At 45.1% G+C, this 26,119-nt stretch overlaps 1 protein-coding gene across 1 annotated transcript; it reads right to left on the reverse strand.

The window, feature by feature from the left end:
* Positions 1 to 24,520: 24,520 nt before the first annotated feature.
* LOC140854277 (transcription factor SRM1-like) lies at positions 24,521 to 25,131 on the reverse strand. The gene is made up of 2 exons (XM_073249828.1): positions 24,887 to 25,131; positions 24,521 to 24,698 (listed from the first exon to the last, which is right to left on the reverse strand). Exons 1-2 carry the CDS (start codon positions 25,129 to 25,131, stop codon positions 24,521 to 24,523), a joined length of 423 nt encoding a protein of 140 aa, XP_073105929.1.
* Between the last annotated feature and the right edge of the window lie 988 nt (positions 25,132 to 26,119).

Genomic DNA, 26,119 nt, shown 5'->3' on the forward strand with positions numbered 1-26,119 from the left:
GACATGCCACGTGGAGTCTGTCGTGGGGAGTGGAGTGGCGTCCGTTGTCGCGACTTGCCAGAGGATGGAAGAATCGCGCGGTATCCGTCACGAAAAGTGGAGCAAAATCGTGGGCATCATAGCGATTGGCCAGGGAGTAATGGAGCCGCGCGGAATCCGTCGCAGGAAGTGGAGCAGGATCATGGGCATCATAGCGGTTGGCCAGGGAGTAATGGAGCCGCGCGGAATCCATCGCAGGAAGTGGAGCAGAGTCGTGGCCGTTACTGCGGCCACGCCAGGGAGTGCAGGCCTGTCGGCTGAAGCTCGACTGGAGTGTCTGGCGGGGAGAGGTGGTTAGCTACCCGCTCTAGAGGAGCCCGGAGTCCGACTCTCGCAGGAGTCTGAATGGAGTCTTCCTTCAGTCAAAGTCGGGGGTGATGTCCGGCTCCTGTAGGAGTCCGGGCAGAGTCTTCCCGTAGCCGGAGTCAGAGACGAGGTCTGGCTCCCGTAGGAGTCTGGGCGAAGTCTACCTGCAATTAAAGTCAGGGGCGAAGTCCGGCTCCCGTAGGAGTCCAGACGAAGTTTACCAGCAATCGGAGTCGAGGACGGAGCCCGGCTCCCGCAGGAGTCCGGGCGAAGTCTTTTCGCAGTCGAGGTCGTGGACGATATCTGGCTCCCGTAGGAGTCCGGGCGAAGTCTACCTGCAATCAAAGTCAGGGGTGAAGTCCGGCTCCCTTAGGAGTCCGGATGAAGTTTACCAGCAATCGGGGTCGAGGACGGAGCCCGACTCCCATAGGAGTCCGAGCGAAGTCTTTCTGCAGTCGAGGTCGGGGACGAGATCCGACTTTCATAGGAGCCCGGGCGAAGTCTACCTGCAATCAAAGTCAGGGGTGAAGTCTAGCTCCCTTAGGAGTCCGGATAAAGTTTACCAGCAATCGGGGTCGAGGATAGAGCCCGGCTCCCGTAGGAGTCCGGACGAAGTCTTTCCGCAGTCGAGGTCGGGGATGAGATCCGGCTCCCGTAGGAGCCCGGGCGAAGTCTACCTGCAATCAAAGTCAGGGGTGAAGTCCGGCTCCCTTAGGAGTCCGGACGAAGTTTACCAGCAATCGGGGTCGAGGACGGAGCCCGGCTCCCGTAGGAGTCCGGGCGAAGCCTTTCCACAGTCGAGGTCGGGGATGAGATCCGGCTCCCGTAGGAGCCCGGGCGAAGTCTACCTGCAGTCAAAATCAGGGGTGAAGTCCGGCTTCCTTAGGAGTCCGGATGAAGTTTACCAGTAATCGAGGTCGAGGATGGAGCCCGGCTCCCGTAGGAGTCCAGTCGAGGTCGAGATTCGCAATCGTCATTATGCCGGATCTCAGGGCCTATTTAAACCCGCACTCCTCCTCCAAGAGTCGCGCTCTATCCGACGGTCTCGTTCTGGCGTCCTTCTTCTTCCTGAGAACTTTGATTTTTCTCAGCGCCCTTCCCAGCCTTAGGCGTTCCTCGAGCCGTCCCCATTTTCGCACCTTCGTACTTCTTCGAATCGCCTAGGTTAGTCACGAAACTCCTTCCTCTTTTTGTTCTTCCTTTTGTCGTTCGATCTTTCTTCCTCTTGCTCTGCATATCAGTCCCCCGGGATCTTGTCCGTGATTTTCTCCGATTTTTAGGGATTTTGCCTCTGTAAGTGGTCTTCGTGTGACTCTAAATGTCTTTCAGGGATTCTTCTTCTAGCGGCTCTAGGAGTTCGTCTGTCTCGGTCTCCCAGAGTCCTCAGGCGGTAGATGAACCGATAGGTAGAGCTGAACCTCGTCTGATTTTTGCACCGGACGCCATTCCTTGTTCTCTGACTTCGGACAAACTCCAACTGATAAGAGTTCAGTATGGGGTTCCTCCGAAGTACGAACTAAAACTTCCTGGCCCGTCCGACCGGACTAGTGCCCCTCCCCCCGACTGCTTCTGGCTGTACCAGGAGGCCTTCCATGCCGGACTCCGACTTCCTTTGCCGCCTTTTGTCATTGCTCTTTTCCGATTTCTGGACATTTCTCTGGCTTCGGTTGCACTGAACTCCTTTAGATTTTTTATAGGGTTCCTCTCTCTTTGTCATGTAGTCGAAGTCCAGCCCACCCTTTCCTTGTTTAGATACTTCTACACCTTCAAGCATCATCCCACGGTGAAGGATTGGTGGTACTTCTCTCCTCAGTTCGGTAGGAAGGGGTTACTGAAGGGTGCCCCTTCTGAAGCGAAAGTTTAGTGCAGGGGCAAAATGATAATTTTAAAACTTTTTCAAAATTACTATTTTACAGTAAAATTATTAATTAATCTTATTAATTAATACTAATTAACTCTACACTAGGATCTAAATATGATACAACAGCATGCATTTAAATTTGAAATTCAAATTTGAATCAGTAAACGTTTTACAGTACTGTGTTCAGAACACATCACCTTTTGCGGGTAGTCGATCACCATAATCTGATCACCGTCGGGGGGCTCTGATCGTCACGTCGCAGCCATACAAATGTCTGACCTCTGCGGATCGTCCACACGAAGCTCCCGTCTGATCAGCTCCTCACGAATGCTAGTTTGTGATTTCACCCTTTTGATGGTAGATGTTGATCGAACTCCTTTGATCGATGTGTGCCGACTTCTTGGATGCTCCAGATCGTCTGCACAGTTGTTTGAGAGACTGATGGATCTCTCCCTGAAATTTGGTGGACTCACGACACTCGTGCCACACCAATCTCACTTCCCGAACCCTAGGTAGAAACCCTAGGATACACACCAAAAACCCTGCGCCCAATTTTTTCTCTTTTCTTTCTTTTTCTCTCGGAAGATTTTGGACCTTCACCTTGCACAGAAGCCTTCCTCACGCCTCAAAGTTTCTCTCCTAAAATTTCTACGCACGTCCTACCTTTCTCCTCTTTTTAAAACAACATCGAACGTGTCTTATCCGCGTGAGAGGATAAAGACAAGAGGTTACACATTTGAATTCAAATCAAATTTGAATTCAAACGAAAACCAACTTATCCCTATCCTTTTGGGCGTGAGAAGAGAAGGGGCGTGGCTCTTTGTGTGTAGAAAATATTTCACGAGAAACCTTTTCTCGTGTAAGTAATATGGCGCACAAAATGGATAAGGATGAAAGGGCAAGTGATAAGTTATCCATTCAAATTCAAACATGCTTTGAATTTGAATGGCTAACTAATTATTTTATCCATTCATATGGTGCACAAATGAGGGTGTGGGGAAGGGTTTTGCATGAGAAAAATTTCACGAGAAGTTTCTTCTCGTGAATTCAAATGGGTGCAAGGAAGTTGGGTGTCGCAGGGAATTTAAAACAAGGTGGTTTGATTCAAATTGAGCCAACCTAGTTTAAAATAGGTCAAGCACAATTAGACCAGATTAAACCCAACATAATTAGGTTTAATTAGGCTCAATAAAATCTTAATCAAATCAGGAATTAACTAAACCTAACCCCTGATCAAATCAGAGACTAAACCACCTTAGCGATTAGGTCAACATTTAACCTAATCGGGTCAATCCAAATTGAATCCAATTCAATTGGACTTGATCCAAAAATAATTACTCAATCAAATTGAGTTAATTAGTGATTAAATCATTAATTAAACCTCTCATAAATATTGAGTCCAAATCCGATGGACAATCAGGCATCAGAGACCATCGATATGAAACCCTGATCAAAGAGTTCAAATTTCAAATTCAAAATTTGAAATTCAAAATTTTGACCTCAGTACCCAAAATATGTGGAACTCATGATCAGAGAATCTTAATTCTCAATCATAGAGTCCCAGATAGATAAGACTCATAATCAGCCATCAGATCAGAAAGGAACCTCTAATGTGTGTGACCCCGCAGGTTCGAACCTAAATCGGTAGCACAGGAACCAATTCCTGTACTAATCGAAGTGACCATCTAGCAATGGTACCCGCCGATCGGATAGGTCGAATAATCACAATCGCAACATTCAAAACCTACGTGAATATGGTTACCGTATAATTCATCCCTTTTGACCCCTGTGTTTAGGATGACTCAGGGTTAAACTGTCAACCCTGATGATATCATCCGAATCGTGCTCAACTCAATTAGTCCTGTGACTCCTCACTAGGACTACCCTGGCCAAGGTTTTGCTAAATTGAAACACGACTGTACACAGCTCCTTAACTGGAGTGGTCATTCCCATCTTGACACACGCACCGACAAGTCAAGTACTTAACAACACCCAGCAACCTTTCGTCACTGAATTAGAAATTCAGGTAGTCCAGTGCCTAAGTGCAGTGAGTTGCTTGCAAGTCACCGTGGCGGTCTTAGGTCGGAGGGACATTTATACCCATATCCCATCGGAGCAAATCTTGACAGCAGAAATAGCTCCGGAGTTGGTCACGTTCAGTGCAGATGTACCATTACATCTCACCTGTATGCCATACCAGTGTCTCCACACTCTTTGGTTATGAGGACAACCAACCCATATGACACACAACGACCTATGCTCGATAAACATTGTCGTCCTTGGTAACAACGTATCATTTGGTCGCGAACATGTTTAAGGACTAAGCGACAAATCCTCTTTTGTCGAGTCTAAATAGTCCTAAGGACTTCACCACAACACAGGAGTTCATTAGAAGATGAAACATTTGTGATGAAAAAATACCAAAATAACTTTTATTTATTTATAATTCATGTACTAATACAAAAAGGAGCACAACCGTCAACAGGCTGACGATTGACTTTGGGACACTATTCCCAACAATCTCCCACTTGGCCTAAAGCCTATCGGTGTAGTATCTAATACCCATCTTCGACTTGTAGTCGTTGAACTCCTTCACCGCAATGGCTTTAGTGAATGGATCGGTCAGGTTCTCCTTCCCGTCGATCTTCTGAAGGTCGACGTCACCTCGATCCACGATCTCCCGGATAAGATGGTAGCGGTCCAGAATATGCTTCGTCCGCTGGTGTGCCTTTGGTTCCTTCGCCTGAGCAATGGCTCCAGAGCTGTCGCAGTAGAGCAGAATTGGACCAACAAGGGAGGGTGCTACTCCGAGCTCGGTGATGAATTTTCTCAGCCACACTGCTTCTTTGGCAGCATCTGATGCAGCAATATACTCTGCCTCGCATACTGAATCAGCCACAGTGTGCTGCTTGAAACTCTTCCAGCAGACAGCCCCACCATTAAGGATAAAAATAAATCCTGACACACTCTTGCTATCATCGCGATCAGACTGGAAACTAGAGTCTGTAAACCCTATAAGTCTCAAGTCCGATTCACCATATATAAGCCACTGGTCCTTAGTATTTCTTAAATACTTCAAGATGATTTTGACAACCTTCCAGTGATTCTCTCCTGGATCAGATTGGTATCTACTCACTACCCCTAGTGAGTATGCCACATCTGGTCATGTACATGTCATGGCGTACATGATAGATCCCACTGTCGAAGCATATGGAATCCTACCCATACGCTCTCTCTCTTGAGGTGTTGTCGGACAATCCCTCTTCAAGAGAGAAATTCTATGGCCTATCGGTAGATAGCCTTTTTTGAAATTTTTCATGCTGAACCTTTTCAGCATAGTATCAATGTACGTGGACTGGGATAAGCCAAGCAACTTTTTGGATCTATCCCTATAGATCCTCATCCCTAGGATGTAGGAAGCTTCTCCCAGATCCTTCATGGAGAACTGTGACGATAGCCAAATCTTTATTCCCTGTAATGCAGGGACATCATTCTCGATTAAGAGAATGTCATCCACATACAATACAAGAAATACTACTACTGGACCATTAGCCCACTTATAAATGCAGGGCTCTTCTCCGTTCTTAACGAAGCCATACGTTTTGATCGTCCTATCAAAATGTATGTTCCAACTCCAAGATGCCTGCTTAAGTCCATAAATGGACTTCTGTAGCTTGCACACTTTAGACTCATCTGTGGATGTGAACCCTTCAGGTTGTATCATATACACCTCTTCGTCCAGTTCTCTGTTTAGGAAAGCTGTCTTCACATCCATCTGCCAGATTTCATAGTCCAAATGGGCAGCTATCGCAAGCATAATCCGAATAGATTTGAGCATTGCCACAGGAGAAAACGTCTCGTCATAGTCTATACCATAACGTTGACGATATCCCTTGGCAACCAGACGGGCTTTATAGGTCTCCACCTTTCCGTCTGCGCTCCTCTTCCTTTTGAAGACCCACTTACACCCTATAGGTTTTACTCCTTCGGGTGGGTCAACCAATGTCCACACATCGTTGACCTTCATGGACTCCATTTCGGATTTCATGGCCTCTAGCCATTTCTCAGAGTCAGGTCTCTGCATTGCATCCATGTAGGTGATCGGATCCTCATCGTTTTCATCAAGTTCGATAGGATCACCATTCCAGACCAAGAAACCATAATATCTGTCCGATTGATGTGGTACTCTACCAGACCGTCTTAAGGGTGCATAATCAATGGGCTCCGGATCTGATCTAATCAAATCCGGTTCAGGTTCAGTAATATGTGTCAATTTTTCCACCTGTCGAACTTCGTTAAATTCGACTTTAGAGGCAACAGTTCCTACACTAAGGAACTCCTTTTCTAAAAAGATTGCCTTAAGGCTGACAAACACCTTTTGCTCATCAGCAAGGTAGAAATAATACCCTTTGGTCTCTTTTGGGTACCCTATAAAATTACACTTGTCAGACCTAGGTCCAAGCTTGTCTGTAATTAAACGTTTAACATAAGTCAGACACCTCCAAACCCTAAGGTGCGAGAGTACTGGCTTACGTCCTATCCATATCTCATATTGCGTTTTGGCTACAGACTTACTCGAAACTCTATTTAGAAGGTAACAAGCCGATTCGAGCGCATATCCCCAGAGGAAGATCGACAGACCAGCAAACCCCATCATGGATCGAACCATGTCTAACAGGGTCCGATTCCTCCTTTCAGACACACCATTATGCTGTGATGTTCCAGGAGGAGTCCACTGAGAGAGAATCCCATTCTCCCCTAGATACGTCAGAAACTCATTGGAAAGGTATTCACCTCCTCGATCAGATCGAAGAGTTTTAATATACTTTTCAGTTTGTTTTTCTACCTCATTTCGGAATAGTTTGAACATTTCAAATGATTCCGACTTATGCTTCATTAAATAGACATACCCATACCTAGATAGGTCGTCTGTGAAGGTTATGAAGTAGAAAAATCCACCTCTTGCACTTGAGCTCATGGGTCCACATACATCAGAATGTACCAGACCTAAGAGTTCACTGGCTCGCTCACCTTTTTCAGTAAAAGGTGACTTGGTCATCTTCCCAAAAAGACAGGACTCACAAGTTGGAAGTGATTCACAATCACTAACTTCAAGAATTCCTTCTTGAGCCAACCTGTTTATCCGGTTCTTATTGATATGACCTAGCCTATAGTGCCAAAGGTAGACTTCTGACACATTATCTATTCTAGAGCATTTATTGAATTTTTAAACCACATTAACAGGCTGTGATAGTAAGTAAATTCTATTATTTAATTATCCAACAAATATTGTAACACCATTCAAAATGATATTGCAAATATTTCTTTTTATTAAAAAATTATAACCGTACATGGCCAAAAGGCCTACAGAAATAATATTTAATAAAAAACTTGGACAATAGTGACATTCACTCAGAATTACATTATGAGAATTGATTACAAGACTCATGATTCCTAAAGCTAGAACTGGAACTTTGCTTCCATCTCCAACATTCAGGAACCTCTCACCTTCATCAAATCTCCTACTGACCTGCAGACCCTGCATCGAATTACAAATATGATAAGGGCTTTTGGTATCCAATACCCAGGCAGTAGTATCACAAATCGAAAAGTTGCAAGGAGTTATCATATAATTACCTTGCTTCTTCTTTGGCCTGTTCGGGTCCAGGGAGGCAATGTATTGAGGACAGTTCCTCTTCCAATGCCCGTGCTTCTTGCAAAAGAAGCACTCCGCCTGGCTCTGGTCGTGCTTGCGCTTCTTGGTCTGACCCCGTGCTACTGTCCCAGCATGAGATTGCACCTTCTTATTTTTCTTCTTCTTCTTCTTCTTCCCCTTCCCAAAGGGTTGACGACGAGAAGAAGACCCTCCCACTACATTCACTGACTCCTTATGGAGTTGGTGATCCTTCTCAAAGTTCTGCAGCAACCCCAACAATCCATGGTAGTTTACTGCAGGCTTTGTCATTCGAAAATGAGTAAGGAATGGGAGGAAGGACTTGGGTAAGGAATTAAGGATCGCATCCTTACCGAGCTACTCGTGCAGAGGAAAGCCCAATTTGCTTAGGCGCTCAATCATCTCGATCATGTACAGTACATGATCAGTGACTGAGGCCCCATCCCTCATTCAAGCATTGAAAATGGCACAACTAGTTTTGTGCCTTTCAACGTCGTCAGGCGTGCCAAAGGAGTCGTTCAACATTTGAAGCATCTCCTGTGGCTGGGCGTTCTCAAACCTTCGGCTGAACTCGTCATTCATTGCTGCCAGCATAATACATCAAACGGTGGTGCGGTCATTGAGCCACTTCAAGTAAGTATCTCGGATCGCCTTACTAGCGTTCGGAGCTGGCTCCTCAGGTGCTGGATCCGTTACTACATAAAGGATCCGCTCATGCTCAAGGACGATTTTCAATTTTTGATACCAGCTATCGAAATTGGGTCCCATGAGCTTGTCATTATCTAATAATGACCGGAGCGACAGGGTAGTGGCCATAGCTCCTTAAAGGAAAACGAGACCTCTATTAGTACATAAATTAATACTAAAGACTGAGATTTTAGTCTAAAATTTTTTTCAATATTTTTACGAACTGGTAGCCTCATCCTCCAATTCGAGGAATTACTTTAATTCCTTAATGGGTACTAGAATCCACACAGACTACACACGAGCCCAATTTTGGTTGGTCAACCCATGTGCATCTATGGGTAGGTTCTTAACCAGTTGTTTCTCTAAACAACTTCTAGTAATTGATTTTGCCCCAGAACCTAATCAGTAGGCTTTGGCCTCCACTGAAAAGATCTGGTTAGGTCCAACCATTAACATGACTTAATTTAGTGAATCGGACCAATAAATGATCAGGCCTGACTTTGGCCGGCCAACCTAACCACCATCAGAAAGACTCAATCAAATTATCATATTATGAATAATAATTCCATTAGCCAATGAGCACCAGGCCTTTGGGCCTCCAATGATCATTGAACTAATGGACTCATTATCACTCACTTAATGGGAGGCTATGACTTAGTTATCATTATAACTTAATCATTTTAGGGACCTAATAATTTTGAAAATTTTATTAAAGAATAGTAGAGAAGAAATCATCCAGTCAATTTCAATCCTCCCACTGACTTCACCAAGTCAGATTAAAAAAAGATTTAATTAAAGCTGGCATTAGGAGCACCTAAATCAGTCACACTGATTTACCTAATGACATGGGTGAGCTCTAATCACCAAGTGATCTAATCAAAATCTAACTTACCAGATTGGTCAGGTAAGTGAGATCAGTGGTGGGGATTTGCCATTAACTCGTCAATGATCGAATCAATGCGAGTAGCTCCCGCTTAAGAACCACTAGTCAAAACTGTCGAACTTACCTTAGACACCAACCGGTTCATTAGTTTTAATTTTGATCAACTTAGTAAATAGGGCTCCACCGCGTAGCCATGAATTAAGTCTATCTTGGTCTAGTTAAAGACATGGACCCATTCAACTACAACTATTGAAGTTGAGTCTAGAGTATCCTTGACCTAATCTAATTCAACTTTTGATTAGATTTGACCAATTACTCCATTTAGTCTATTTTTTAAACTAACCTTAGGTCTAACCCAATTATGGATCTAATTCATCTAACCCATTGACCCACAAGTTTATGCAATTGTCTTAGGTCTTAATTCACAATTCTAGACCTACTAGACAACACTTAATTCTTTTAATTAAGTACTTGGGCTGATGGGTCACGGTTTGGCATTTTGAAAATAATTTTCAAATTTGAAAGATTTTATTTTCTGTTCACCAAATGTGTTGACTCATTTCACAAATGGGTCAGCACATTTCATAAACAGCAATTCTATTGCTCATTTTATAACAGAAAATAACTCAAAATAAATCATAAATTTTTTTTAGATCTAATCTAACACATTCATGATAAATTTTTTAATTAAGTCCTTTCGCTGCTTCATCGATATGGGATATAATTGCATCGGCACCCCTACCGCCATAGGAGACCCCATCGAATGGAAAGAGAGGGCCTTTAAACCCTACTTTTCTCCTATGACCGGACGGCCATGGCAACCAACCCAATTAGATTACTTGCTACTTGGATCAAGTATATCTAAATATACCAATTTTAAAATTTAAATTTTGAATTTAAAATTTCAAATTTTAAATTTCAAATTTTAAATTTCAAATTTGAGATTTCAATCAAATTTTAAATTTCGAATTTCCAATCTTTGAATTTTAAATTTTGAATTTTGAATTTCAAATTTCGAATTTCGAATTTCAAATTTTAAATTTCAAATTTTGAATTTCAAATTTTAAATTTCAAATTTTGAATTTCAAATTTTAAATTTCAAATTTCAAATTTTAAATTTGAGATTTCAACCAAATTTCAAATTTTAAATTTTGAATTTCAAATTTGAAATTTCTAACAAATTTCAAATTTCAAATTTCAAATTTCAAATTTCAAATCTTTTTGAATTTTGAATTTCGAATTTTGAATTTCAAATTTAAACTTATAGATTACACCATAATCTATGCATGCATATGTATATCATATTCTAGAACCATGCTCTGATACCATTTGAAGCGAAAGTTTAGTGCAGGGGCAAAATGGTAATTTTAAAACTTTTTCAAAATTACTATTTTACAGTAAAATTATTAATTAATCTCATTAATTAATACTAATTAACTCTACACTAGGATCTAAATATGATACAACAGCATGTATTTAAATTTGAAATTCAAATTTGAATCAGTAAACGTTTTACAGTACTGTGTTCAGAACACATCACCTTTTGCGGGTAGTCGATCACCGCAATCTGATCACCGTCGGGGGACTCTGATCATCACGTCGCAGCCACACAAATATCTGGCCTCTGCGGATCATCCACACGAAGCTCCCGTCTGATCAGCTCCTCACGAATGCTAGTTCGTGATTTCATCCTTTTGATGGCAGATGTTGATCGAACTCCTTCGATCGATGTGTGCTGACTTCTCGGATGCTCTGGATCATCTGCACAGTTGCTTGAGAGGCTGATGGATCTCTCCCCAAAATTTGGTGGACTCACGATACTCATGGCACACCAATCTCACTTTCCGAACCCTAGGTAGAAACCCTAGGGTACACACCAAAAACCCTGCGCCCAATTTTCTCTCTTTTCTTTTTTTTTCTCTCGGAAGGTTTTGGACCTTCACCTTGTGCAAAATCCTTCCTCACGCCTCAAAGTTTCTCTCCTAAAATTTCTATGCACGTCCCACCTTTCTCCTCTTTTTAAAACAACATCGAACGTGTCTTATCCGCGTGAGAGGATAAAGACAAGAGGTTACACATTTGAATTCAAATCAAATTTGAATTCAAACGAAAATCAACTTATCCCTATTCTTTTGGGCGTGAGAAGAGAAGGGGTGTGGCTCTTTGTGCGTGGAAAATGTTTCACGAGAAACTTTTTCTCGTGTAAGTAATGTGGCGTACAAAATAGATAAGGATGAAAGGGCAAGTGATAAGTTATCCATTCAAATTCAAACATGCTTTGAATTTGAATGGCTAACTAATTATTTTATCCATCCATATGGTGCACAAATGAGGGCGTGGGGAAAGGTTTTGCATGAGAAAAATTTCACGAGAAGTTTCTTCTCGTGAATTCAAATGGGTGCAAGGAAGTTGGGTGTCGCAGGGAATTTAAAACAAGGTGGTTTGATTCAAATTGAGCCAACCTAGTTTAAAATAGGTCAAGCACAATTAGACCAGATTAAACCCAATATAATTAGGCTTAATTAGGCTCAATAAAATTCTAATCAAATCAGGAATTAACTAAACCTAACCCCTGATCAAATCAGGGACTAAACCACCTTAGCGATTAGGTCAACATTTAACCTAATCGGGTCAATCCAAACTGAATCCAATTCAATTGGACTTGATTCAAAAATAATTACTCAATCAAATTGAGTTAATTAGTGATTAAATCACTAATTAAACTTCTCATAAATATTGAGTCCAAATTCGATGGACAATCAGGCATCAGAGACCATCGATATGAAATCCTGATCAAAGAGTTCAAATTTCAAATTCAAAATTTGAAATTCAAAATTTTGACCTCGGTATCCAAAATGTGTGGAACTCATGATCAGAGAATCTTAATTCTCAATCATAGAGTTCCAGATAGATAAGACTCATAATCAGCCATCAGATCAGAAAGAAACCTCTAATGTGTGTGACCCCGTAGGTTCGAACCTAAATCGGTAGCACAGGAACCAATTCCTGTACTAATCGAAGTGACCATCTAGCAATGGTACCCGATGATCGGATAGGTCGAATAATCGCAATCGCAACATTCAGAACCTACATGAATATGGTTACCGTATAATTCATCCCTTTTGACCCTTGTGTTTAGGATGACTCAGGGTTAAACTGTCAACCCTGATGATATCATCCGAATCGTGCTCAACTCAATTAGTCCTGTGACTCCTCACTAGGACTACCCTGGTCAAGGTTTTGCTAAATTGAAACACGACTGTACACAGCTCCTAAACTGGAGTGGTCAATCCCATCTTGACACACGCACCGACAAGTCAAGTACTTGACTACACCCAGCAACCTTCCGTCACTGAATTAGAAATTCAGGTAGTCCAGTGCCTAAGTGCAGTGAGTTGCTTGCAAGTCACCGTGGCGGTCTCAGGTCGGAGGGACATTTATACCCATATCCCATCGGAGCAAATCTTGACAGCAGAAATAGCTCTGGAGTTGGTCACGTTCAGTGCAGATGTACCATTATATCTCACCTGTATGCCATACCAGTGTCTCCACACTCTTTGGTTATGAGGACAACCAACCCATATGACACACAATGACCTATGCTCGATAAACGTTGTCGTCCTTGGTAACAACGTATCATTTGGTCGCGAACATGTTTAAGGACTAAGCGACAAATCCTCCTTTGTCGAGTCTAAATAGTCCTAAGGACTTCACCACAACACAGGAGTTCATTAGAAGATGAAACATTTGTGATGAAAAAATACTAAAATAACTTTTATTTATTTATAATTCATGTACTAATACAAAAAGGAGCACAACCGTCAACAGGCTGACGATTGGCTTTGGGACACTATTCCCAACACCTTCTTCTATCCATAACTGAAAGGGGAAGTTTCTTTATGTTCAATGCCCGACCTTGAAACTAGAGTTGCCCCCTTGGGGCTCCCTGAGGGACTCTGTCCGTCGGGCGCCCAGCCTGGGGGGAGACGACCATCAAGCCTCCCAGAAACTCCTCAAATATCCAACTCTTTCTCTCCCCAACCTCCTGAAGGAGCAGTTTCTGTTCAACATCGGCCTGAGCCCTCTGGATCCCGCCAGTATCTCATCTCTCCTTTTTTTTCTTTCTTTTCCTTTCCTCTCTTTCTCCCACTTCTCTTCTTTTCTTCTTTTTCACGCCCTCCTTTTCTTTTCTCTTTCTCTTCTTTTTTTTTTTTTAGGCATGGACGCCGAAGAAGCACAGATGCTTGCCAGGGGCCTGAAGGCTCTCAAAAGAAAGGGCGCCGCGGCCTTCGGACCGGCGAAGAGGGCCAGAGCGGAGGGAACGAGTTCGGCCGCGCCCGCCCAAGCGACCTCAGCCGCTGACGTCCTTCCAAACACTGAGCGTCCTGCCGCTCGGGCTTCTCCGAGGGGTTTGAGTTCTCCTACCGAGGTCCCCGCTTCAGAGACCTGTCCTGAGGAGGTGCCAGGGGGTGAGAGGAGGAAGACCTTGGCCCGCAAGGTCGGCAGTCGTCGGGCAGCCACTGAAGAGTCCCACGGCTCTGAAGAGGAGCAGGGGATGATCCCTTTAGTGACAGGGATCTAATAAAAAAGCTGGTAGATGGGTGCTCACTGCCCGAAGTCGTCCAGAGGATCTCCGCGTCGATCCTACACAACGAGTCTGGGACTCGCTGGGGGCCTTCCTCGAGGTAAGTAGATTCGTCCTCCTTTTTCCTTTCGCTTCTTCATTTAATTAACTTCCCAGCTCCCATTCTGACTCTCCGGTTGCCCTTGTAGCTCGGGCATCAACTCCTCACCAACATCGAGACGACAAACAAGGTGGTGGAAGGTCAGCAGGCCGAGGCTGCCCGCCTTAAGGAAATGGCCCTCAAGGTGGTCGGTCTCCGAGAGGTGCTTGAGAGAGAGAGACAGACCTCGGCGGAACAGAAGGCCGACCTGGAGGAGATGGTGAGGAGGGTGGAGGCCGAGGTTGCCAACATAGCGGAACAGATCCCGACCCTGATCTCGGAGGCCAGGAGTCAAACGATGGAGGAGTTCAAGGCTTTCACCGAAATGAAGAAGCTGAAGGTTGAGTTCGGCCAAGCCGCATTCAATAAAGGGTTCGAGCTCTGTCAGGAGAAGATGGTCGTGAAATTTTTCGAGCTCGACCTCAGCTTCTTGGACGAGGCATCCGAGGATGAAGTCGGACCCTCCACCGCCATTGCAGCCGTCGCAGTCCATCCCCCAGAGGTGCCGAGTCCCCCCGTTGATCCAGAGGTCCAAGACCTCTAACTTTATATTCTTTCTTTATTGCCATTTTTTTTCTTTCTTTTGTCTTCAAGAAACGTTCAGTCAATAAAATTGGTCTCCTCCTTTTGGGGGACTTTTCTTCTCTTGTTTTTCTTTCTTTCTTTCTTCTTCTTTGTAATGAGCTACGTTTTAACGCGTTGACCTCCCGATGGCAGCGCCCCGTCGAAGCGCTTCCCTTGCCTCAGGGGATTCTGCTGAAGTCTACAATCCAGCGGCTGAAGAAGGAAGTCCTCCATTTAACAAAAAGGTCGAAGAAGACAGAAGGCGAGCTTCGCAGGTTGAGGGAGAGTCATTCCGAAGCCACCGCAGAGGTCACCTACTTTCGAAATCTCCACGTGAAGGGGATCATGGAGTACAGTCGGAGGAAGGTAAACTTTGAGAAGGAGCTTGAGGAACACAAGAAGCATGCCAGTGATCAAATTTGGGCTCAAGCCACCAAAATCAGTTCCCTTAGGGTGGAGCTGTCGGCTGCCCGGGAGAGGATTGGTCAGCTGAAGGAAAGTTTATCCCGGCTTTTGACTCGAGCCGACAGCGACCGGGAGTGGTCGAAGAAGGTCTCTAACCTCCAGCAGCAGCTCCAGGATGTCGAGGCGAGCTACGATGCGTACCGGGCTGGCTGGCGCAAGCAGGTGGACGAATACAAGGGGAGGCTCCGGATGGCGACCGACGAGGTTGCCCACCTTCAAGGGCAGCTGGCTGGCAGGGCTCAGCTCGCTTCCTCTCGGGATTCCAGCGAACTCCAATCTCTGAGAAGAACTGCAGAAGAGCTTTCTATCGCCCTTAGGGAGAGGACGGTCGAGCTGTAGCAATTGAAGATCCAGCTGGCATGCGAGCAGCAGGCCGTCAAGGACGCGGAGGCAGAATTCGAGGTCCTGAGAAAAAGACGTCGAGAGGCGGAGAGTGAAAGCCAGCGATATCATCGAAGATACATGGGGATATTAATGAGAGAGAGAGAATTGGAAGCAGAAGTCGGACGTTTAAGGGATTCCTTGGCGAGGGTCGAAGCCGAAAGTCCGAGGTCGGAGGAAGCTGGGCCCCCTTAAGGCTCTTTTTGTCTTTCCGTCTTCCCATGTATATATTTTTTTTTCTGTTGTTTCATTTTGTTCTTGTCATTTTGCTTTTCTTTCTTTAGCCTGCTGGGCTTTGTAGTGTATATTTTGTGAATAAAATGAAAAGGAGATTTTGTGTTATCTGGTCCACGTGTTGTATTAAATTATCATCCGCCGAACTTATTTTGTCTTTTGACTTGTCCGACGTCGATGTCGTTTGGAGGTGCCCAATCATCGCCACGCTGATTTGCTTTTCTTGTCGTCCATGGCCGTAGGCTCGAGTTCGGTGGTCTGAACTCCGCATTACCTCGAAGGGATCGTTATTTTTTTGACCTGTGTTGAGAGCCTTCTTAGAGGCTGGGGATGTTTGGTAGGAACTTTCCGTCTTTGTTGAGACGAGGTTCCCTAGGTCTTTGGTGTGGTTTATTTTTTGTCTGTTGTCGGTGTAATTCATCGCTTTCCTTCTTAATTTTTCTCCTCTTTTCGAGTGAGGGTCCTCCCCTTGCTTTTCGCGGGGTCGCGTAGAGGTGTGGAGGTGCCATTGAGGGGACTTTTTCCTTTATCCGAACATGTTGGGTGATCAGGTTTTTATCATTGTCAGGATGAGGTCCTCCTTCTGTCCTTGACGTAGTCGATCTCAGCTCAGGTTAGGACGAGGTTCTCCTTCTGTTTCCGACGGGACTGTGGGGGCACATAAAGGTCGTTGTGAGGGCCTCTCCCCCCATCCGGTCTAACAGAACCGGATTTTTGATTTTGCTCATGTCAGGACGAGGTTTTCTCCTATTCCTAACATGACTGTGGGGGCACATTAGGGCATTGTAGGGCCTCTCCCCCCATCCGATCTAAAAGAACTGGATCTTCGACTTTGCTCACGTTAGGGCGAGGTCCTCCTCCTGTCCCTAGCATGGCTGTGGGGGCGCATAAGGGCATTGTAGGGCCTCTCCCCCATCCGATCTAAAAGAACCGGATCTTCGACTTTGCTCACGTTAGGGCGAGGTCCTCCTCTTGTCCCTAACATGACTGTGGGGGCGCATAAGGGCGTTGTAGGGCCTCTCCCCCCATCCGATCTAAAAGAACCGGACCTTTGACTTTGCTCATGTTAGGGCGAGGTTCTCCTCCTGTTTCTAACATGGCTGTGGGGGCGCGTAAGGGCGTTGTAGGGCCTCTCCCCCTATTCGATCTAAAAGAACCGGGCCTTTGACTTTGCTCATGTTAGGGCGAGGTTCTCCTCCTGTCCCTAACATGGCTGTGGGGGCGCGTAAGGACGTTGTAGGGCCTCTCCCCCCATCCGGTCTAAAAGAATCGGGCCTTTGACTTTACCTATGTTAGGGCGAGGTTCTCTTCCCATCCCCAACATGGCCCAGGGGGCATCCAAGGGCCGTTATATGGGCCTCTCCCCTGATCCGATCTTAAAATAATCGGACTTTCATTTTGCTCATGTTAGGACGAGGTTCTCCTCCTGTTCCTAACATGTCCATGGAGGCACTCAAGGGCCGTTATATGGGCCTCTCTCCCGATCCGATCTTAAAATAATCGGACTTTTATCTTGCTCATGTTAGGATGAGGTTCTCCTCCTGTTCCTAACATGACCATGGGGGCACTCAAGGGCCGTTATATGGGCCTCTCCCCCGATCCGATCTTAAAATAATCAGACTTTCATTTTGCTCATGTTAGGATGAAGTTCTCCTCCTGTTCCTAACATGACCATGGGGGCACTCAAGGGCCGTTATATGGGCCTCTTCCCCGATCCGATCTTAAAATAATCAGACTTTCATTTTGCTCATGTTAGGACGAGGTTCTCCTCCTGTTCCTAACATGACCTTGTTTTAATTGTTTGAAGGGGTCATCCCCAATCGTAACAAGTCCCTGCCAAAAGGGAAAGATATGCAAAGTCGAAAGGAATTTTGATTCAAAGCAAAGTCGTGAGTAGTATATTTACAGGTTTCTCGAGTCCCATGGTCGTGGAAGGTCTGCTCCTCCTTGAGGCCCTCCAGTGATGGAGTTGATGATCCCGATTGGAGGCCGATCTCCGGGCTGCTCCTCCCTCCTTGGCGGTTCAGGTTGCGGCAGGGCCCTTTGTCGATCTTCTCTACCCTCAGGTCGATGTCGAATGAACCTATCGAGTTGACCTCGCTGGATGAGCCCCTCGATCTCGTCTCGGAGCTGGATGCATTCCTCCGTGTCATGGCCGTGGTCGCGATGGTAGAGATAGAACTTATTGGGGTTGCGCTTCCCGAGGTGTGTGCACATCCTCTCTAGCCTAGGGAGCTGCTCCCTAACCTCCATCAGTACCTGGATCTTCGAGGCATTGAGGGGGGTGTAGTTGCGGAATCTTTCCGGTGGAGAACCCTACCGAACTCCGCGGTCCGGACTTCTCTACCTATGTACCCGGGGAGGAGTATGGACACGCTTGTGCCTGGAAGGAGTTCGAGAACGTGGCCGAGCTTCTCTCGGCCCTTTTTCGACTGCGGGCTTACTCGAGTCTCCCGTCTGCCGCTCTCTCGCAGTCTCCTCATCCTTCATTTTGAAGGCTTCTTCCGCTCGAGCGTACCCTTCGGCCTGAGCCAACAGATCAGTAAAATTCCTGGGGTACTTCTTCTCCAGGGAGAACAAAAGGTCATTCTTCTGAAGGCCGCCCTTCTGAGCGGCCATTGCTACCGACTGGTCCAAATTTCGGACCTTCAGTGCTGCGACATTGAAACGGTTGATGTAGGCCCGAATGGACTCCCCCTCCCTCTGCTTGATATTGATGAGGGACTCCGAACCCTTTCGGGGGCGCCGGTTGCTGACAAAATGGGCCACAAATTGGTGGCTCATCTGATCGAAGAAAAAGATGGTACCCAGCTTCAGCATCGAGTACCAGTTTCTCGCCGCTCCCTTCAAGGTGGATGGGAAGGCTCGGCATAGAATGGCGTCGGGTGCGCCATGAAGCAGCATCATCATCCGGAAGGCCTCCAGATGATCAACCGGGTTTGAAGTTTCGTCGTAGCTTTCGAACTGGGAAGTTTGAAGTTTGGCGGGATCGGTTCCTGCATGATCATTTGAGAAAAGGGAGGATCAGTGCAAATATCCTCACCATAAGCGGGGGGAGCGTGGTGAAGTTCTTCGATCCACCGGTTCATCTCCTTGAGCCTCCGGTCCAGAAAATCCTCTCGACTACGGGTCTCGAGGGTCCTCTGACAGAATGGGGGTAGAGATCTTCCAGGGGTGGAGTCGTGATCCGACTGAGGGCTCTCCACCCTCGAGTTCATCTCTCCAGGAAAGATGGGGCGGCTGGCCCAAGTGGCCCGCCTCATCGTCGGATTCTGGTGTTCCGGTGACACTCTTTCCAGGCGCACTGATGCCTGCGGCTGCTGCTGCTGCTGCATGGCCTGCACAGCTTCAATGAGGCCTCTGACCTGCTGCGCCAGCAGATCAAATTGCTCCGCACCGACCGTCGTTGCCGGAGGAGAAGGAGGAGGCTGGAAAACTAGAGGTGAGGCCGAAGCTTGAGATCTGGCCGCGGAGGCCATGGATCGTCGCGTGGATGCCTTGCGGGGAGGCATCGGGCAAAGACCGAGTGGGGGGAGGAAGAGAAGATGCCAGAAAAGATGCCCGGAGGCGGTCCCGTTGAGCGCTCCTTCAAAAACAAGGGTACTACGAAGGCACAGCCCTTCCTCTAGCGCCAATCCTGTTGGTGCAAAAATCCGCCTGCGCCGGAGAAGCTGGAGTTGTGGGGGTCGCGGTCGCCGTCGAGACCTGCAAAAGAAGTCTAAACCGGAGGTGGGGTTGCTCCGACAAGATCCTCCGACGCTCAAGTCAGTTCTCTGCCTCAACAAGAATGGAGCGCTCAAACCGAAATTTTAGCAGAGTCTCTAGGTAAAAATGAAAGCTTAGAGAATAACGTATCTGAGGTCTCCCCTTTTATAGACAGAGGGGGCAACAGACTGATAGCGATATCTGTAACCGTCTGGCAGTGGGCCGCCCAGAGTCAGGAGGAGTTTGTTGCGGAGAGTAGTGGAGTGAAATCGTGGCTATCACCGGTACATGCCACGTGGAGTCTATCGTGGGGAGTGGAGCGGCGTCCGTTGTCGCGACTTGCCAGAAGATGGAAGAATCGTGCGGTATCCGTCATAGGAAGTGGAGCAGGATCGTGGACATCATAGCGGTTGGCCAGGTAGTAATGGAGCCGCGCGGAATCCATTGCAGGAAGTGGAGCAGGATCGTAGGCATCATAGTGGTTGCCCAGGGAGTAATGGAGCCGTGCAGAATCCGTCGCAGGAAGTGGAGCAGAGTTATGGCCGTTACTGCGGCCACGTCAGGGAGTGCAGGCCTGTCGGCTGAAGCTCGGCTGGAGTGTCTGGCGAGGAGAGGTGGTTAGCTACCCGCTCTAGAGGAGCCCGGAGTCCAGCTCTCGTAGGAGTCCGGATGGAGTCTTCCTTCAGTCAAAGTCGGGGGTGAAGTCCAGCTCCCGTAGGAGTCCAGGCGGAGTCTTCCCGTAGCCGGAGTCGGAGACGAGGTCTGGCTCCCATAGGAGTCTGGGCGAAGTCTACCTGCAATTAAAGTCAGGGGCGAAGTCCGGCTCCCGTAGGAGTCCAGACGAAGTTTACCAGCAATCGGGATCGAGGATGGAGCCCGGCTCCCGTAGGAGTCCGGGCGAAGTCTTTCCACAGTCGAGGTCGTGGACGAGATCCGGCTCCCGTAGGAGCCCGGGCGAAGTCTACCTGCAATCAAAGTCAGGGGTGAAGTCCGGCTCCCTTAGGAGTCCGGACGAAGTTTACCAGCAATCAGGGTCGAGGACGGAGCCCGGCTCCCATAGGAGTCCGGGCGAAGTCTTTCCGCAGTCGAGGTCGGGGACGAGATCCGGCTCCCGTAGGAGCCCGAGCGAAGTCTACCTGCAATCAAAGTCAGGGGTGAAGTCCGGCTCCCTTAGGAGTCCGGACGAAGTTTACCAGCAATCGGGATCGAGGACGGAGCCCGGCTCCCGTAGGAGTCCGGGCGAAGTCTTTCCGCAGTCGAGGTCGGGGACGAGATCTGGCTCCCGTAGGACCCCGGGCGAAGTCTACCTGCAATCAAAGTCAGGGGTGAAGTCCGGCTCCCTTAGGAGTCCGGACGAAGTTTACCAGCAATCGGGGTCGAGGACGGTGCCCGGCTCCCGTAGGAGTCCGGGAGAAGTCTTTCCGCAGTCGAGGTCGGAGACGAGATCCGGCTCCCGTAGAAGTCCGGGCTGAAATCTGGTAGTTGTAGGAATCTACCGTTGGAGAAGTTCAGCCGTTGGCGAAGTCCGGGGTAGTTCGGATTGGAGTTGAACCTGGCTGGAAGAAGTCTGGAAGGGATTCGGGGAACAGCTGATAGTCGTAGAAAGTCAGCTGGCGGCGGAGCTTAGTGAGCACTTAGGGCGGTTTAATAGATAACTGGGGGAACTCATGTTGAAGGAGCTCGGGTGGTGTAGTGGGAGTTCGTCTGTCGGGAGAATTCAGTCAGCACTGTGAGAATCCGGCTATTGGAGAAGTCCGGGGAGATACCATCTGTGGTCGAAAGTCGGAGGAGTCTTGGGAGGGTCAATCCTGTTAAGAACTTCGGCTGAGGATATTTTATACCCAACATCAAGTATTCTAGAGATTAGATTTAACGTCGAGATGACATCTATCTTCATGTCTTAAAAGATATTTTATATTCTGACTCTTTAGACTGCTCTCATATTAAAATGATGTGACCATCCACTTATATATATATATATATATATATATATATATATATAATACTCTAAATGTCATCATTTATCTACAGCCCTCATCCACCTGCAATGCACTTGTAGCAAATGGAATGGAATGTGTAACTTATATGTGGAGAGTTAAAGGTTGCGCGCGCAACATCCCACAAAACGTTGAATCTTTGGTAAAGCAGAGGACGCCACAGCTTTATTAGAGCATGGACGGCAGTTCACAAATACAAGTAACCAACATCAGTAGGTAAACCATTAAATGCTTTTCAATATTGCGTCGGTGGTTGGCAAATTTCCCATGGATTAAGGGTTCAATTCCAGCCCAGCCATGCGTCAAGCATTATTGATTGCGGTGGTTGGCAAATTTCCCATGGATTAAGGGTTCAATTCCAGCCCAGCCATGCGTCAAGCATTATTGATTGCGATCATTTTTTTGAACATATCTGTTCAGAGGACGTGGCCGATCCTCCATTTTAATCACCCGGCCCTCTCATCTCATGTTTCCTCAGCAACGTGAGCTAGGTAAATTAGTTAACGACAAGGTCCCACGTCCAAACCTTACTCCATTATTCATTTATTTTTCACAAAGGGACACGTGCGAAGCACGTGTGACATGTGAGTCAGGATGACTTGTACTTTTGTGGTGGGAGCTACTGGAATCATTGCATTCAACCCTTCCTCTATTGTTTATTAATTTATGTTTTTAGTAAAACATGTGCATCGCACGTGTAATGTTTCAATGATGATAACTTTGTGCATATGACGTTGGATCGTCCTTTAGACCGTATGCAAGGCCATCATAGCTTATATCCTGCACCACTTACGTCATATAGTGGTGCGCCATGCCAACCATAACATTTTGTTCTTGTGAGCCAATAATCAAAATAGATGATGGAGTCCAAATGAAATGAGATAATTAAGATGATGTACCACCATACAGTGAATGATATCGTTTCTTTGAAGCCACTTGCATGAGGAGATCCGATTGTATTTTTCATATCGAAAAAAAATTCACCTTCCTTTGTATGAGGCTATCATTGGATCACCCACCGTGCAATTCTAAAGCACTTCAAATCCATTCATTCATCCATCATTACAAATCTCAAAGGCAAGCAAATGATCCAATGGTGGATTCATGCGAACGAAGATGCATCCTTCTTTGCTGTGAAAAATACACCCCCTAATCCAAATACGTAGTCGACAGGTCAATTCTGATTAGATCTTTCTATTGGCATCACTCTCTATGGAATGTGAGTTGGGGCCGGACCTTGAATTCTTCTCACTATTTCACAGTTCTTTCTTAGACTCTGATGGAAGAAAAAATAATTTTTTTTTAAAAAAAAAAAAAACCCCTTGTTGCAAATCCATAATTTGACAAAATCTTGAGCATGAAAATTACACTTCTTGCAGCTCCATTTTTCTGGATGCATTAATTTTCAGCTAATAGAGCATGATGATAATCTTATATAATTAGAACTTAGAAGAAAAGAGAATGTCAGACAATTTAATCCCATTGTTTTACCAATCTGTCAAAGCTTTGGATGTCATGACTAGGAAAGATTTCTCGTGGTCACGTATATATTCCATACGCAATTTGGCCAAGACCACTTCAATCTGATTAATGTTTTATGTTATAAAATTAAGGTCATAGCATTACAACAAAGTTTAAAGACTGCTGACCAGAGAAAACCATAAAAGCAACAGTGTCAGATAAGTTCTGGTGTACATATAGTATTCTCTAAAGGTAACTCAACCGTAATCTAGTACACTGAGACATGGTAAACTTGCACTCTTTTCCTTGCTCCATCACAAGTTGGCTCAATCTCTGAAAAAAATATCGCTTAATAGAGAGTGATGAGCCTGTATTTTAGAAACTCGTATCGCTCCAAATCCACTTTTGATCTCTTACAGATGAACAAGGACAACAAGACATAGACCATCCTGGCGATTCAAACTTATGAATCAGAACAGAAAGACATTACACATTTGGCTTACCTGAAGTATGTTGCGTTCTTAATTTGTGAGGCATTGACTTCTAGATGAGGCTGGCTTCCACACTGAGTTAGTTTGAGTCATGAAACCAATTAATAATAAAGGTCAAAACAGATTGACCGTATCTTTCCATATACGCTCTTAGTGCAAGATCTGAAAGCCAACTTTTGAGAGATGGCATTGAATCGATTAGTTAAGATTTTCTTTTTAGTTGAACTAGGAAGCAACATTATAACAAAAATAGGGAAGTTTATGGACTGTTTGACAAGTTATGGAATTGCGCGAGTTGGTTCCGTGGGAAGCATGATGATCACTAAAACACTGCAATATTACTCTAATTAAGGAAATCAGATGCTGCAAGCTTTAAAATTTTGTTGCTGGAGAAACATTTGCAATGCCCAAGGATATCATGTCATATAGCTAGGAGATGAAAGTTGTTCTGTCACATGATTTCTTGGATAATCGAGTGCAACATAATGATCCATCCCTTTTCTCCTTATCTTTAAAATATTAATTACTTGACAATCCATTTATGACCAACCTTCAACATGGATATATATATATATATATATATATATATATATATATATATATATATATATATATATATATATATATATATATATATATATATATATATAAGACTTGCATACGCTGCCGTAGAAGCTCCATGCAAGTGCTGATACTGTGGCTGATGGTAATAAACACAAGCCCTAAAATCAAAGGCATGCATGACCTCCAAAACAACTCCAGTTTTCTACATGGTGTTGAACGTGTCCCATCCGAAAGAAGACAAAGGAAAGAATTTCTTAAACACTTAGAGCATATCTAGCACGAAGAATATATGCTAATTAATTAACGAAGAAATATCACAAGCATCTTTTGCATTGAGAGTCAGAAGAACTCAAAGTCTAACCGAATTTTCATAACACCAAACATAATTACTACTAAGGCTTTGTAATGTCTGCTAAAGAAAGTAGAAACTAAACAGCTGCATGCTAATATGGCAAATTATCTGAGATGCATCATAGAAGAAGATCTAAGGATTGGTGACATCGTGGATGCTCTTTCTCTTGCGCTCCATGTCTTGTTTTTGACGGATGAAGAACTTCTGTGCATGACTGGCCACTTGTACTGCCGTTTTCGTCACCACTGTATGTCGAGATATGCTCTTCCAATCTCCCTTCCCATAAGTTGCAAGTCCCTGTAAAAATAATCTGCATGCATGCAAAATTAATTAATAATTAATATTCAAGCAAATTTTTTTTTTAAAGAAATCCCTATTGAGAAATTTATCTCCTCAATCGAGTACGTACTTGAAGTCCAATCTGTTGTGCGCCTTGATTGGATTGCTAATTTTTTAAAACAATAATAATAATAACAATAAAGTAAAATATATATATACCGATGTTCCTCCTCCGTCCATGGCTTAGCCTTCCTCCTCACCTGACTGCGGCGTCCTGATCCAAAAGAGGTGTTCTGATCTTTCGGTGGGCGTTGCTCCGGTGCCATACCCAAAATACATCCATCACCGGAATTGCCACCTTCTTCCTTCTGCAAGTCATCTTTCATTGGAAAATTGGCACTAATCCGAGACCATCGATCTGGCGTTCCCTCTGGGTTTACCAAGGGAGCAAGCTCCAAAACCATCTCTTCTAACGGGCTCGACTCCGCTTGCGACAAACTAATGTCGTGAGAAGAATCCATGATACCTCTCTTTCAGAACTAGAGATTTTGATAGACCAATTAGTTGATGGGAGTTCAGAACAACAATCCCACGCATGGTACGATTTATAGTTGTTGAAACACAGAGCCATAGATTCCCAGGAAAACCCAGGATGGAAAGTATGTACCAAAGATGAATAAATTTTGCGACTAATTATGATTGTTTACTTATTAATTATTTCCGAGTTAAAGATGATAAGGATCTAACTCCATCGAAGATGAATAAAATATTAAAGTAAGTGTTAACGTTGTATATGCCTTGCAGCCTTTCCATAAAACTTTCCTTATTTTCTCCCATACAAATTAAACTGATCCAGATTTAAACGTGATCGCTTTGTCGAATCAGCGAATTGATTTCCTCCCTAAAATAGACACACTTTTCTACTTGGGTTTGAATGATGACTCTTTTTACCAAAAAAAGTGAGCATGAAATTAATTACGCTTGTAACAGCTAATCATTGTTTCTTTCCTGAAATAGAAATAGTCATAGTTGTTTCCTGTATCCGTATGGGTGGCCAAAGGCTTATTTAGCGTCATATGCCTGCTTTAAACTCTTATCAAATTAACTCAACCTCCATATCCTGAAACACCAAAGCGTGCTCATCATCCACGTACCCTTGATTTGTTACTAACAGTCATCATTAATATCTGTTTTTCTATCAAACCCTTTATTAACCTTTTAATAACTGAGTTACATTTTGGTGCTACAAGGCTCTAGAGGAAAGATTATAAGATCGGAGCTGATCCAAACTAGAGAGCTATTAGAAATCAAATTAGTGAAGATCATGAATAGACATACGGATCCTCTATAATACACCACATGATGCGGTGCACTACACGTGTTGTTTATTGCATGATGGACAGTGCGCGCAACCGTATGTGCATGCGTGCATGGCCACATGCAGCCATCCAT

Source organism: Elaeis guineensis, chromosome 16 (assembly GCF_000442705.2).
Source record: "Elaeis guineensis isolate ETL-2024a chromosome 16, EG11, whole genome shotgun sequence".
Taxonomy (NCBI): Eukaryota; Viridiplantae; Streptophyta; class Magnoliopsida; order Arecales; family Arecaceae; genus Elaeis; species Elaeis guineensis.